General features: G+C 46.9%; 1 protein-coding gene and 1 non-coding gene across 2 annotated transcripts; one reads left to right on the plus strand and one right to left on the minus strand.

The window, feature by feature from the left end:
* Positions 1–8,198: 8,198 nt before the first annotated feature.
* LOC118717872 lies at positions 8,199–8,302 on the minus strand. Its single transcript, XR_004987632.1, has one exon. It is a non-coding gene; the product is annotated as a small nucleolar RNA U13 (small nucleolar RNA).
* A 1,795-nt stretch (positions 8,303–10,097) lies between these two features.
* On the plus strand, positions 10,098–14,330 carry SPR (sepiapterin reductase). The gene is made up of 3 exons (XM_036435709.2): positions 10,098–10,490; positions 11,052–11,342; positions 13,555–14,330. Exons 1-3 carry the CDS (start codon positions 10,169–10,171, stop codon positions 13,743–13,745), a joined length of 804 nt encoding a protein of 267 aa, XP_036291602.1. The 5' UTR covers positions 10,098–10,168; the 3' UTR covers positions 13,746–14,330.
* The last annotated feature ends 364 nt before the right edge of the window (positions 14,331–14,694 follow it).

A 14,694-nucleotide genomic window follows, 5' to 3' on the forward strand; every position in this document is an offset into this window, starting at 1 on the left:
CTGTAGGGGAACACTGGCCAGCTTTTCTCCAGGGTTCTCACAGAGAGCCTGGCTAGATTAAGTCATAGATTTGTTGAGCTAGACCTACACCTTGAGATTTCACATCATCTATTGTACAGGAGTTCTCCTTTATCCATGCAGAACACGCTCTAGGACCAGCAGGGGAGGCCTGAAACTGCGGACAGTACCAAACTCTATATGTACTAGGATTTTTCCTATGCATACATACTTACGATAAAATTTAATTTCTAAATTAGGCATATTAACATTAGTAACTAATAAAGTGAATTAATTATAATAATATGTTATAATAAAGGTTATATGAATGTTTTCTCTCTGTCTCTCTCTGTCTCTCTCTCTAAAAATATCTTATTTTACTATGAGGGAGGAAGAAAACCTTTCTCTGCCCTTCTAGGTTCTCTTGGCTGGTCTAATACTCAAATAGACCTGAGACAGATTAACACAAGAGAATAACCACATTTAATTACATATGTACATATGAAAACCCACATTATGAGAAAATCAGAGTCAGAAAAATAAAATGGTATCTTGTGGGGGGTGTTTCTCTCTTTTCCACATACATCTCCATCACAGAAAGGGAAATAGGTTCCTGAGTGGAGGAGCTGGGGATTAAGAAATTAAAGAAAGAGACCAAGAGGCAGAAATACATTCATCAAGCTGGGAGCTAGGTGGGCACCATTCTCTCTGATGGAGAGGCAGCGAGCACCCGAGCCACGCATCAGGTTTATTTTTATACCCCAAAATACCAGGAAGTAACACCAAAACCTAGGATCAGCCGAAACCGGTTTGGCTCAATGGATAGAGCGTCAGCTTGGGGACTGAAAGGTCCCGGGTTCAATTCTGGTCAAGGACATGAACCTTGGTTGCGGGCATATCCCCAGTAGGGGGTATGCAAAAGGCAGCTGATTGATGACTCTCTCTCATCGATGTTTCTAACTCTCTATCTCTCTCCCTTCCTCTCTGTACAAAATCAATAAAATATATTTTAAAAAAAACACCTAGGATCAAAGGAGCTTATTTGCATTCTTAATTAGGCCCTAGTATTACTGGATTTACATATCTAGACCCACCCCTGCTGACACCTGGACAAAGGTAAGTCAGAAACTGAATAACACCTCTCCCCTGCTTTCTTTGGCGGGTGTGTGTAACCTAGAACAGGAACTCTGCTCAGCTGACAATTTAAAGAATTGTCCAAGTGCCTTCCCAGGAGGCCCTCTACAGTATCTATATGATATTCTGAGCCAAGGATAAGGTATAGAACCTGGGGCTTCAGAGGGGAGGAAGATCGGTCACAGGGTAAAAAGAACAGATATCAGTACTTAGAAGTTTGCCCTGCCCTATGGATAGCTCACAAAATGTTATTTCTGGTGATAACTCTTACTTTGGGCAAGTTTCTCGTGAGCCTTCGGAGTCTCAATTGCATTCAGCTCAAACTAATTCACATGCCAAGTGGCATATCTGGGGAGGCCTGTTCGGAACCCCTTCAGTCCTATACGTACAGTGCGGATACACAGGACAAAGGGATGATTCACATCCCAGGAAGGATGGAGCAGGCCAGGGAGAGATTTCATCACGCCGCTCAGAACAATGCACAATTTAAAACTCAAGAATTGTTTATTCCTGAAATTTTCCACTTAATGGAAAATTTTTTTACTACGTTTGACCATGGGAAACCACAAATAAGGGGGGAATGTATATGTTTATCTTCTTACCCAAAACCACCCAGTTCCAGGGTTCTCCTCTGAGACGATTGGCAGAGAAAACTCCCCCCCCGCCCCACCCCCCAGGAGTGGAAGAGGAAGAGCAGGAATGTGGTAGCTTTTGGTATCCATGCATTTATTCATCTAGCAAAGCACCAAGTGGATGGCGAAGGTGGAGGAAAGGTGTAAATGTTGGTGTGAGTGTGTACAGAAGGGTGAGCATGTTTCACAGGAGAATTAACTTATCCTTGTATTAGGAACCCATCTCTCGCCGAAACTGGTTTGGCTCAATGGATAGAGCATCGGTCTGCAAACTGAAGGGTCCCGGGTTCGATCCCAAACAAGGGCATGTACCTTGGTTGTAGGCACATCCCCAGTAGGGGGTGTGCAAGAGGCAGCTGATAGATGATTCTCTCTCATCAATGTTTCTAACTTTACCCCTCTCTCTTCCTCTCTGTAAAAAAATCAATAAAATATATTTTAAAAAAAAGAAAGAAAGGAAGGAAGGAAGGAAGGAAGGAAGGAAGGAAGGAAGGAAGGAAGGAAGGAAGGAAGAAAGAAAGAAAGAAAGAAAGAAAGAAAGAAAGAAAGAAAGAAAGAAAGAAAGAAAGAAAGAAAGAAAGAAACCCATCTCTCATCCCTCTCCCCCAGATTCTACTCAGGTCTTCTCTCCATCTCCACTGCCACCACCCTCATGCCACCCACATCTCTCACTTAGGCCATAACATGCTTAACCTTACACTCAAATCATTTTACAGTCAGATTATCTTTTAAAACACAAATCAGATTATACCACTAATCTGTTTCAAACCCTTGAATTGCTCCCCATTGCTATCATGATAAAGACCGAGAATTTTGACCCTACAGATCCCTCACCTTACTTTGCACCACTCCTTCCTCACTTTCCAAGATCCAGCCACCTCAGCTGCCCCTCAAGCAGGCTCCTTACCCTGGGGTACTCCTCCCTCCATTGCAACCCCACTTCTTTTTAAATATGTATTTATTGATTTCAGAGAGGAAGGGAGAAAAAGAGAGAGCTAGAAACACCAATGATGAGAGAGAATCATTGATCAGCTGCCTCCTGCATGCCCTACACTGAGGTTCGAGCCCAAAACCCGGGCATGTGCCTTGACCAGAAATCGAACCGTGACCTCCTGGTTCATAGGTTGATGCTCAACCACTGAGCCCTGCCTGCAAGGCACAACCCCATTTCTTGACTCTTGTTCTCCTTCATTGCTCAGACCTACTAAGGGGTCTGTTAGATGAATGTAAGACTTTGGAGTCATTTCCGTCAACTGCCAAATACAGAAGGGGAAAACCCCCCAAGGCTTGTGAGGGGCTGGGACCACTGGCTACGGGGAGAAGATAGTGGTAGGAGGGGCTGCCACAGTGGTGGCTCCCAACCTTCACAGTGGGGGTCTCCAGCTGCTGAGGCAGATCACCCCAACTCTACCTGGACAGGTCCTTGTGGAGCATGGAGGGGTGTGGACTTCATGTCAGCATAAAAGCTTTAGATTCTGCTGCCACCTTATGGCGGGCATACCACAACACAGTGTTCCAGACTGGTGAAGCTGGGGCTCCTGCTTCAGGTCAAAACTAGGGCCAAAAAGAAGGAGGCAGGCATACATGTTAATTTTTATAGCCACCCTCGTGAACGCTTTGCATACTCTGGTGCTCTAGTCCTTTGACAATCTTGATGTCTACAGGCTGCAGTGGGCTGACTTTCTGCAAGCCTTGCTTCTTCCCTGTTCTCCACTTCGCGATTTGACTGATGGATGGGAATGTAGGAGGTCCATACCTGCTTCTGGGGAGTTTCACCCTGGGGGGTGGAAAGCAGAGAGCAGAGCCCCTTCTCCAGAGACCCACACAGCCTCTGTCACTGGAACTTCCCAGACTTGTCTATGCTGAGGCTGCAGGAATTGGATCCACCAGGTCTTGGCTGCTCTTGGGCACCACCTGGTGGTGGTTTGACAGCCCGGGGTAAACCCGGTTGGGATGATGGTGCTGTGCAAGTGATCCTCCACCTGACTGGGACTCCCCAAAAGAGCTACCGTCTCCCCAGGATCCGCTGGGTTAGATGCTCTGTGGGGTGGCCTGGAGATAGATACTGCGCAGCCAGAATACGGAGAACACCAAGAGCACCACCTCCCACTTCCGGGTTCCAAAATAAGGTGGCTGGCGTTTTCACAGCCAGACCATCCCCCACGCCCATCCCCACCCACCAACAAAGATAACAACTCCGATCCCCACCTCAGCCTTTAACAGTCACCACATTGGAATGCACCAAGTGTTATGGGCGTGTCTCTGTTGGGTTTTACTCATTATTTTTCCACTTGTGCTCCCAGCACTTGAAAGATGGTAATAGAGTGGGGATCCAGGATGCTGAGTGCTGGGAACCCTCCAGCCAGTCCACTCAGCCAACCTGGACGTGGATGTTGTGGGGTGGAACCCTGGAGTCAAAAATAAGACCACCGGAGGCTGCTAATTGATTTAAAAAAAAAAAAAAAAAAAAAAGCAGGCAAGGATTTATTGAACTGGCCAGGACGGCTGCGAGAGCACCACATACAGGTGGAGTCCACAGGACCGCGCCCGCCCTTTGCAGGTGTAGGCAGTCCTTTTAAAGGTCTAAATCACAAGAATTTTCCTTTGTTCTAAATTCTAAAGGCTGGGAACAGCCTGCAGGGTCGTTCCCAGCCACATCCTGCAGGACATTGCAATGTGGCCCTATCTTGCGAAAGCAGATAGTACAGAAGCAGAGCTCCGAAGTTAATCTCTAAAGGTTATCTACAGTTTCCACTCCTGAAGCTATTGAGTCCGTGGGAATCAGAGACACGCCCACAACACTTGGTGCATTCCAACTCCTGTGGTCCTGGTCCACAGGCACAGGAAAATTACCTTCGCCTCCAGGTCTCAATCTGGAAACTGAGGCAACTATCCTATTATTTAAGCAAGTAAGCAAGTGCCGAAGCCAGAATAGCAGGGTCAAAATTCAAACAGCAGTTTTTACCCAAGTATGGTTGCTACCATATTTCAGTGGAGCCGAATTGCCCTTGAGAATATAGGCACATATATATATATTGCTTAACATTTTTTGCTGCCATTAAATTTGCTAGCCTTCTTTATACACACATTTTAAAACAATATACCATATTGTGAGAGAATATGGGAATTTGGGGAAAACATATTTTCTCTACCCATCTATCTTCTGCACAGAGATTACTGTTATTTGTGTATACATATTCGTTTCCTAGGGCAGCTATAACAAATTACCACAACCTGGGTGACTTCAGACAACAGACATTCATTCTCTCGCAGTGCTGGTGGGCAAGAATCTGAGGTCAGGGTGTGAGCAGGGCTTCCCTCCCTTCAAAGGCTTCAGGAGAGCGTCCTTCCTGCCTCTTCCAGCTGCTGGCGGCCCCAGGCAGTCCTTGGCTTGTGGCTGCATTACTCTAATGTCTGACTTCATACGGCCAGGGCTTTTTCTGTCTGTGTCTTCTCTTCTGTCCATTGTAAGGTTATCAGATTTAGGGCACATGAGGATAATCCAGGCTGATCTCAAGATCACTCTTTTTTTTTTTTTAAGTATATTTTATTGATTTTTCACAAAGAGGAAGAGAGAGGGATAGAGAGTTAGAAACATCGATAAGAGAGAATCATCAATCAGCTGCCTCTTACACACCCCCAACTGGGGATGTGCCCACAACCAAGGTACATGCCCTTGATCGGAATCCAACCCGGGACCTTTCAGTCCATAGGCTGACGCTCTATCCACTGAGCCAAACCAGTTTCAGTGAGATCACTCATTTAATTACATTTATATCTACAAAGATCCTTTTGCCAAATAAGGTCATATTCATTTGTCCAGGTGTCAAGATGTAAAACACACACACACACACACACACACACACACACCCATAACTGCTTGGTATTATAATAAATGCTACGGTAAACATTCTAGCAAGAATTTAAAAATATGTAATGGACATTTTATTGTTTTTGTTACCCCACATCAATGGCCCTTCCTGCTGATGACACAACTATTCTTGGGGAACTAACCTTTCCTTATTGGATACCCTTTGGTGAAGCCATCAATGAAGATGAACTGAACTTTTCTAGATTAAAAAATAGACATGAAACCCGACCTAAGCTAATTTTATGCTCACTCCATGGCAACTACATTTTAACCAAAATTATAAGACTGAACACAGCTGTAGCTGATTCATCCAGGAGCTGATTCATTTAGTAGCAGATTCATCTAATATATGAATCTCTGCTTTCTGTTAGCTGAATCACCAACCTCAGAGCTACCTAGAGTTCCTAACCATTTTGGACCTGATTTTTCATCTTTCTCTTTCAGTGCTATGAGCTGAGCCAAAAGCTTATTTTTTGTTGTTTTGTTTTGTCTGAGTTGATTTCTAATTTTTTTTGCCAACAAGGCAAATCATCGATTCACTTATTTCTTTTCTTGCTTTCTATTATACATAAACGTTGACCTCCAAAAAAGTATCCACACTTTAACAGCTGATAGCTCAATTGTAAAAATAAAATGTATTTTATTTTGTTAGTCATCACTCAAGGATCCTTTTTTTCTATTAATTTTTAAAGAGAGGGAAAGGGAGGAGGAAAGACAGAGAGAGAAACATTGATGTGAGAGACACATCGACTGGTTGCCTCCCACATTGTGCCCCAACCAGGGCTGGGGATCAAACCTGCAAGAGGCAGCTAATTGATGACTCTCTCTCATCGATTTTCTAACTCTCTATCTTAGAATGCAACCCTTCAGTGCACAGGCCAACACTGTAATCATTAAGCAACACCAGTCAGAGTTCAAGTGAATTTTTGGAAAAAAATCATCTTATTGCTATTTTTTTCATTTTGTTACTTTGTATTAACAGAATTTAGTGGATTTATAGAGATCTTTCTGTACATGATGGATTTTTATAGATGTTCTTTGGATAGGAAAAGAATAGGTATTCTCTGTTTGTGGAGAGAAAAATTCTTTCTTCCTCTCTCTCTCTCTCTTCTATTCCCTTCCTCCCCGTTCCTTTCCTCCATGGTGAGTGCTTTCCCTTGTCTCCCATGTCTCTCTTTGACATACCCCTATCATTGTGGGTGCTTTTGTTTTTTTAAGCCTTTTCTTAAAACCTTCTGGCACTACAAGATGCTTCAGGGTATTTCCTGTACTGGTTCTAGAATTAGCCATTTCTCCAAGAAACCCTGGTTCTTTTTCTTGGTATTAGAAACCAAGATCTGGGTACTGGGTGTGCTTATGGCTACTGATTTATTTGTGTATTTATCTAGCTATTTTATTTATTTATTTATTTATCTATCTATTTATTTATTTTATTGATTTCAGAGAGGAATAATGAGGGAGGGAGGGAGGGAGAGGGAGGGAGGGAGAGAGAGAGAGAGAGAGAGAGAGAGAGAGAGAGAGAGAGAGAGAGAAACATCAATGATGAGAGAGAATCACTGTTCGGCTGCCTTCTGCAAGCCCCATACTGGGGATTGAGCCCATAATCCGGGCATGTGTCCCTACCAGAATCAAACCCGGGACCCTTCAGGCCACAGGCTGACACTATCCACTGAGCCAAACAGGCTAGGGCGTGCCTTTGTTTCTTGATCCTCTCAGAGGGCAGAGCTCAGGAATATATGTATACATATATCTACAATTATTTGTCTATTTATCCTTCTATATCTGTATTAAGATAAATATGAGTTCATATTGATGTCTCCAATGCCAGTTGGTTACCACACGATTCATTCTAGCCTTCCCCCTGCTCTTATTTGAAAATTCCCATTCCAAGAGCAGGTTTCACATAGTGAAAGAAATACTGCCCTCACAAGACAACTGAGTTGATTACTTCTTCAGAAGTTTCCAACAAATAAACTAATTTATCTTCGAACTATTCTGAGTTGTTAGAAAGTCTTGCCCTATTGCTATTGAAAAATAAAATATCAAGGCTTTCTTTGGTTAAATGGCCTTCTTAATGGGTAACAACTGATACTTTATCCTGTTAAGATGTCTTGTGTAATTACATAAAGCAATTCCAAAGTATCTTGTGTATCACATAGTTTTGGGCTGGAAAAGATCTACTCTGTTTATTGTCAGCAATCCATGGAGCTATCTTATTAATATTTTTTAAGGCGCTGGTTGTTTCTGCATATGCAGGGTCTGATGTACAGGATGCAGAAATAGCACATTTAATGATATCATTAGCCCAGCCAGCATTGGTTAAATGGTTGAGTGTTGACCTGTAAACCAAGAGGTCACAGGTTTGATTCCCAGAGTAGGTGCCCTGGTTACAGGCTCAATCCTCATTGATTCTCTCTCATCATTGATGTTTCTATCTTTCTGTCTCCCTCTCCCCTTTCTCTATGAAATCAATAAAAATATATTTTTTTAAAAAGTAATATCATTAACCTTTTTATATACAGCAGATCTTAATGCTAAAAACTGTACACATTTTTTTTTTTTCACGTCAGATGGGTCATGTGCCAAAGGCGTAACAAGGTTAATGGGCGGCACACCTCACACAGCCGCGTGAACACCCAATCATCACGCTTATGAACTCCAAAAGGATCGTAAAAAAAACTGTACACATTTTATGAAAGCAATATTTGTTTCTTCAACAAATGCCAAAAATCCTTCATCTTCTACCACTAAAAAATAGTTAGCAATTTAGAACAACACTTTTTATTAGGTGTTCTGTTTAAATTTTCTCCTGGACTCGAAAGTAGAAGTAGAAATATTTTTTAAGTGAAGTCTGTTGTTTTGAAATTTGGTTAGAAAGAAATGAACAGGTGTAGGATATCTAATTTTTCTCTGACATGTTCTCCTTTTATTCATAGTCTACATTTCTTGTTATTGTATATCTGGGTCAGCATGGTTGCTGTTTTAAATAATTGTAGGGTTTTCTTCCTTATAAAACTTGACTGGAGCATATTCTCCATCCCTACACGTGGTGGGCATCTGCAGCCCTTTATTCAAAAAGGTGAATCTATGGAGGCAATGACTGCAGATGGAAGCTACAGTGATATCAAACTAAAAAAATAAAAAAAAAAGCTACAGTGATATAAAAAGACTGCTCAGAAATACTTTCAATTCATCTGAAAAGGATAAATGATTAATATGATAGCACATAAAAATATAAAAGACTTAGCAGTAGATCCAGGAGATCAAATGAACTATTTGTGGGAATTCTACTGGAAGAGACTAAAATGAGTAAAATTGCAGAAAGATGTTCTTTTTTAAAAAATATTTTATTGATTTTTTACAGAGAGGAAGAGAGAGAGATAGTTAGAAACATCGATGAGAGAGAAACATCGACCAGCTGCCTCTTGCACACCTCCTACCTGGAATGTGCCCGCAACCAATGTACATGCCCTAGACCAGAATCGAACCCGGGACCTTTCAGTCTACAGACCGACGCTCTATCACTGAGCCAAACCGGTTTCTGCAAAATATATATATATATATTTTTTTAAAGAAGGATTACAGATGGACAAAAAGTACAACATCAAAATATGAGTTTCCTGAACCACAGGCCTGGATAGGACTTGGGTGACCATCTCTATAAACTTAAAGCCGGGAGTAACTCCAATTGCTACTCAATTGCCCATTCGGAAGAGTGCAGCATGCGTGGGTACAGAATATCCCGGGAACACAGGCCTTTAGGAAACGGAGGAGTAAGAAATCTAACACTGGCACCAACTTGCTTAGGGCCTGATAAGGAAGGAGAGGTTTTTACATCCCTTGGAGGAGCGACTGTGGATCTTCCGAAGGTACCTCCTGTAACCCACAGGGCAGTGAGTTCCCCAAGCCCAGGAGACACCCCAAACCTTAACTTGGCATGTGGCATGGGCTGCATTTAGGGCTTTTTTTAAGTGACCTTAAATATATATATATAATTTTTTTACAGAGAAGGGAGAGGGATAGAGAGTTAGAAACATGGACGAGAGAGAATCATCGACCAGCTGCCTGTGCCTGCAACCAAGATGCATGCCCCTGACCGGAGTTGAACCCGGGACCTTTCAGTCCGCAGGCCGATGCTCTATCCACTGAGCCAAACCGGTTTAGGCCATTTAGGGCTTTTGCTAAAAGAGGGTGCTAGCCACAGTGCAGGCGCTTTTGCAAAAAGAGGGTGCTAGCCGCGGTGCAAGCTGGCCTGGTCACGAGGAAGTTGGGTCTGGACTTGGGAGGAGAGTGCGTGCCGGCGGGGAGCTGAAGGGGCAGCAGGGCCAGCTCAGCACCGGGCTGGGATTTCCCGTGGGAGGCTGAACTTCAGCCTTTTCCTGGAGCCGCCCACTTGGACTCCCCGGGAGCTGGTCCTCCCTTTCAGGCGCCCGCGGGCCTCGGTCCCGCCCCGTCGGGCGGGGTCTCCGTCGCCCCCTGCTCGGCCGATCCGCCCCGGGCCCCGGTTCCTGCGCGCCGGCGGCGGAGTCGGACCATGGAGGGCGCCTGCGGCTCCCAGGGCGGCCTGGGGCGCGCGGTGTGCGTGGTGACCGGGGCCTCCCGCGGCTTCGGCCGGGTGCTGGCCCTGCTCCTGGCGCCGCTGCTCTCCCCGGGCTCCGTGCTCGTGCTGAGCGCCCGCAACGACGAGGCGCTGCGGCGGCTGGAGGCCGAGCTGGGCGCCGGGCGGCCCGGGCCGCGCGTGGTGCGGGTGGCCGCCGACCTGGGCGCCGCGGCCGGCCTGCAGCGCCTGGTGGACGCGGTGCGCGGGCTGCCCCGGCCCGAGGGCCTGCAGCGGGTGCTGCTGATCAACAACGCGGGTAGGACGCCCACGGCGGGGCACCGACCCCCCGCCTTTCCCCCCCCTCCCCGTGCGGGCGCTGGGAATGCCCGGCGCCCCGTTCCCTCTCCCTCTCCCCGACCCCGGCGCCGGGAGTCAGGAAAGGCGCCCCAAAGCCCTAGCTGTGCTCCTTCCATGCCCCCCTCCCACCTTTCGCCTTCCGCCCTCCGCCCTCCCGGCTAAAGGCCAGGTTTCCCCGGAGCCCAAGTGGAACTTTCCCGATCGTCCTGCTCAGCGCCCCCTGGCGGAAGCCGGAGGCCGGGCATGGGGTCTCCCCGTGGAAGGCAATTTCCCGCTCCTGCAACTGGCCCCAGAGCTCTCCCCCAGGCCCCAGACCTTCTCCCTCTGCAGCTTGGGGTGAGTGGGCGCCCCCGGTGTGTGTGTGTCTGCAGAGCTGCCAAGGGAGAGACGCCTTCGGGAGCTCTAGGGCGGCGACTCCGATAGGTCTGGAGGGGAAAGGAGTGTCCGGAGGAGTTTGGAGAGGGCTGGGAGGGGAGAGAGTCCGCTCGCACTGGGTGATTGTGAAGGTCTGGTTTTTCAGGCACGCTCGGGGATGTGTCCCAAGGCTTCGCCTCCCTGGCTGATGCTGCCGAGATCAACAGCTACTGGGCTCTGAACTTAACGTCGATGCTCTGCCTGACTTCCAGCGTCCTGAGGGCCTTCCCAGACAGCCCTGGCCTCAGCAGGACTGTGGTGAACGTCTCTTCTCTCTGCGCCCTGCAGCCCTTCAAGGGCTGGGCGCTGTACTGCGCCGGGAAGGCCGCCCGGGAGATGATGTTCAAGGTCCTGGCCGCGGAGGAGCCTGGTGTGAGGGTGCTGAGCTATGCTCCAGGTAGGTGGGAAGTTACTGCCATCCCTGTCCCCCAGAACCAGCTGGTTTGCCTCTGGGGGCTACGCAAGGGGCCTAGTCTGGTCCCTCCAAATATAGTATTCCCTGAATCATGAGCCATCATTCCTTAAGGCAGTGTTCCCCAAAGTGTGGTATGGGTACCCCCAGGGGTACGGGAAGAGTTTGGTAGGGGTATTGCACTGGAGTTTGGTGGGGATATGCACTGCACCGAGCTTAGCTGCGCCTAATTCTACGTTCTCATGAGTACGAGGGGTACTCAGCGTTACGAAAATTATAGAAGGGGTACACATATGTCAAAAGTTTGGGAAACACTGCCTTAAGGGAAATAAAGGACCCAGTGAGGTTAGACCTGGCAGGAGCAGGGAGCCGTAGTTAGAGGGTTGGGAGAGAGAGTAGGGAGCTGCCTGAGCTGGAGAGTGGGACCAGAAAGTCGGAGCTATTAGTTTGAGAGTCAGGGCTTGAATTCTAGCCTGTACCCCATTTCCTCATGTAAAACTCAAGATTTTACTTGTCTCTCCGGGCAGTTAGGAGGACTGAATCAGGTAATTTTTGTGAAAATCCCTCATTGTGAAGTGCCATCCAATTGTTAGCACTTCTGATTGTTAGATATCAACCTCATTTGTCTACTTCTCTATCTTGATAGGAAAGCCTTGAAGGCAGGGAATAACAAAGCACCCCACTGAGTCAGTCTGCAGGAAATGTCAGTTGAATGAAGAGCACACAGACATTGTTGAATGCTCGGCTTATCAGCCTGAACTGCGCTGGAACACTGGTTGGGGGTGGGGAAATTCTGCGGTAAATAAGATAGGGCCTTCACAGAAGTTAAAGTGCAGGGGACCTTGTGATGTTTGGTTTCTCACGACTCTCCCATGATGCCTTTCTTAAAAGCGAGGCTTGAGGTTGCTGCAATTAGAAGGTGGTGACAGCTATTGTTTAATGTCTGAGCAACTTAGAGATCCAATAGCCTATTCCTCTTGGCGCCCTTCAGGCAAAGAGGTAGAATGATCTGGCCAAAGTTCAGAGCCAGGATCAAACTTCACCTCCAAATTCACGATCAGTGCCATTTCTGCTTCCTCATGCCCTCCAGGACCCAGTCCTCCCTAACACATACTCAGTTACTCTTCCAGCCAGCATTCAGCTCAGCCCCCACTCTGAGCTCAGCCTAGGACTTACTCAGTCAACTGTGAGCACATAAAAACCACAGCCAGGAGTGGAGCAGACTTCAGAATGACATGTGACTGGGTTAGATCCCAGTGGACTCTGGGAATTAGGAGGAAGTTGAACTTTTTTTGGCAAGGCTGCCAGGGCCGGAATGAAGGTCGTGGTATCATTTCAGTCTCTGAAAGAAGGTTGTAAGAGGTGTCCACAGTGGGGGCGAGAGGGACGGGCACTGTTGGGCAAAGAGCAAGTCCCCACATACCGGGAACGCACAGGTACCGTTTCCCCGAAAATAAGACAGTGTCTTATATTAATTTTTTCTCCCAAAAGTTGCGCTAGATCTTATTTTCAGGGGATGTCTTATCTTTCCATACGCTAGGTCTTATTTTCGGAGGATGTCTTATTTTCGGGGAAACACGGTAGTTGAAAGACATTCAGGGATCAGGAGGCTGGCTTTTCCAGCCACGAGATTGCTTTACACTCCACCCCTGAGGCCATTAACTCCAGATTCTGGGGGTGCTCTGGTTCTGATGTGAGAAACGGGAAGTGCCTGTAAGAGTTCACTGACGTCACTTTCGGAAGAGGTGCTGGTTGGACAGGAGGTAATACGTTTGGTTGTGCACAGGGTGGTCTAGACCAGTGGTCGGCAAACTGCGGCTCGAAAACTTCGGTTTGCCGCTCTGTTGACGGATGAGTTTGCCGACCACTGACCTAGACTCTCGATTCCAATAATTACAGGCTGTTGTAGTTCCTTGTGATTAAGCCCCTATCCCAGTGGTCGGCAAACTCATCCGTCAACAGAGCGGCGAACTGCGACTCGCGAGCCATATGCGAGCTGCGGTTTGCCGACCACTGGTCTAGCAGGACCGTGTTCAGCGGGCATTGGGATTTGAGCTCAATAGTGACAAAGTGGAACCTTTGGTGACTCTGACCACACATGGTAGCTAACATAAAGTGTTGTCTCTGGCCAGCTTGACCCCACCCCACTTCACACCCACAGCAGAGCCCCCCTCATCTTCTGCTCTTTGTCCCCCAGGGCCCCTGGACACAGACATGCAGCAGTCGGCCCGGGAGAACTCTCTGGACCCAGAGTTGCGGAAAAGGCTGCAGGATCTGAAGACAAAGGGGGAGCTGGTGGATTGTAGGATGTCCGCCCAGAAACTGCTAGATGTGATTCAAAAAGATACATTCACGTCTGGAGCCCACGTTGACTTCTATGATAAATAAGCCCATACCCTTGGCTTCCTGGGGCTCCCTTCCCCCCTCTTTCAGGCACACCCAGAAGCCCTGCGCCTCCTCACATCTTGCCACAATGGCACCACCAGCTCTGCTTTACACTGATAAGCACTCAGGCCTACTGTCCTGCTCTCAGACCCAGCCCGCTGTGAGGTCACGGGGGTGGGGGGGCGCTCAGTTGAGCGCCCTGAGTTCGGGGGAGGGGGGGCTTATGGGAGTTAGGTGAGAGAAGTGAATGGGCATTGGTGAGAACTCTCCGGGAATAGAATTCTAAGGATGGCAAGGTAGGACAAGAAGCTGAAACACTGAAGAGAAGGGATTGGGTCTCCTTCCATGGCCCGTCCATGGGGAAAGGAGGGCCCAGTAGATTAGATTGACAGATGGCCTGCGGGGAGGGAGGACAGCGGAGTGCCAGCCTACCTGGATTCCCTTTACTCAGGGTAACAAGACCTTCTATTGAACTTCAACGCCTCATTCTTCTACCTTCTTCCCTCTAGAACCTCTGTCTGTTCCCCAGATCGGGGGTGGCGGGCTGAGAGTTTTTGTACAAGTCAAAGGCAGATACAAATAAAGTGTTCAGTCAAGTGTGCTTCTATAACTTGCGTGCATTTCATAAAAGCAGGGCTTTTTGTTGCGTAATTTGATACTCTTTCATTATAATGCCAAAATTTTTCCAAATCATGGGGCTTTTGAAAGAAAATTATGGGAAAGACATTCTTGAAATGCTGTACCTTTGAACTGAATATTTACATACCTTTTTGTTACGTTTTAATTTATACTATCCTAAGTTTTTTTTTATTTTCCATGCTAATTATGTTAGAAATATCTTTGTATAATTAAATATAAGCAGTTTTGCTTGTTTAAGTGAAATAAATAAAAAACCCACAAAGTGTGAATTGTCCGTTGTTAGTGTCTGGAGTACAGTCAAGCCTCTGATTCA

Source organism: Pipistrellus kuhlii, unplaced genomic scaffold, assembly GCF_014108245.1.
Source record: "Pipistrellus kuhlii isolate mPipKuh1 unplaced genomic scaffold, mPipKuh1.p scaffold_m20_p_13, whole genome shotgun sequence".
NCBI lineage: Eukaryota > Metazoa > Chordata > Mammalia > Chiroptera > Vespertilionidae > Pipistrellus > Pipistrellus kuhlii.